The sequence below is a fragment of the Calidris pugnax genome, unplaced genomic scaffold (genome assembly GCF_001431845.1).
Source record: "Calidris pugnax isolate Ruff unplaced genomic scaffold, ASM143184v1 scaffold280, whole genome shotgun sequence".
NCBI lineage: Eukaryota > Metazoa > Chordata > Aves > Charadriiformes > Scolopacidae > Calidris > Calidris pugnax.
Window position 1 is genome coordinate 49,929 of NW_015091123.1, and position 882 is coordinate 50,810.

Here is an 882-nt window from a genome sequence, read left to right on the forward strand (position 1 = left end):
GGGGTCCTGTCCCTGGGCACTGGGACCCCCTCTCTGGGCACAGGGACCTTATTCCCAGACCATGGGACCTTATTTTAGGGCACAGGGACCCTCTCCCAGGGCACAGGGACCCCAGTTTAGGGCTCGGGGACCCCATCCTAGGGCACAGGGTTCTGTCCCTGGGCACGGTGACCCCCTCTCTGGGCACAAGGACCTTATTCCCAGACCATGGGACCTTATCTTAGGACACAGAGACCCTCTCCCAGGGCACAGGGACCTTCTCCCATGCCACGGGGACCCCAATTTAGGGCACGGGGACACCAGTTTAGGGCTCGGGGTCCTGTCCCTGGGCACTGGGACCCCCTCTCTGGGCACAGGGACCTTCTTCCCAGACCATGGGACCTTATTTTAGGGCACAGGGACCCTCTCCCAGGGCACAGGGACCCCAGTTTAGGGCTCGGGGACCCCATCCTAGGGCACAGGGTTCTGTCCCTGGGCACGGTGACCCCCTGGGGACCCCTTTCCCCCCACCCCACTCACCCGTGGCTTCCAGGTAGTAGCCGGTGATGCCCTTCCAGTGCTCGGTGAAGGCTTCCAGCAGATCCACGCTGGGTTCCCGCTGCACACACCGGGGGCCGGGCTCAGGGGGGTTAACGGAAGCGTCCCCCCCTTACCCCCCCTTTCCGCCGCCGCTCCCGGTGCCGGTCCCGTCCCGTTCTCCCCCCCCCGACCCCTCTTACCGTCTCCACCGCCTGCTGTAGCAGGGCTCCCAACCGGCTTAGCATGGCTGAGCCCCCCCGGTACCGATCCCCCGCTCCCGGTACCGACCCCTGGTACCGGTCCCGACCCCCGGTGTCGCTCCCCCCTCCCGCTCCCGGCCCCGGTCCGCTCCCGGCCCCGTTC

The 882-nt window shown here is 67.5% G+C and overlaps 1 protein-coding gene across 1 annotated transcript in view; it reads right to left on the reverse strand.

Moving 5' to 3' along the window:
* The window catches only part of FAM160B2 (family with sequence similarity 160 member B2), a 10,084-nt gene extending 9,286 nt beyond the window's left edge, over positions 1–798 (reverse strand). The window contains exons 1-2 of the mRNA XM_014958408.1: positions 720–798; positions 520–598 (exon numbers count right to left, since the gene is read on the reverse strand). Coding sequence (XP_014813894.1) covers positions 520–598; positions 720–764 — 124 coding nt within the window. The 5' untranslated portion in view covers positions 765–798. The remainder of the gene's footprint in view (positions 1–519; positions 599–719) is intronic.
* Positions 799–882: the final 84 nt, after the last annotated feature.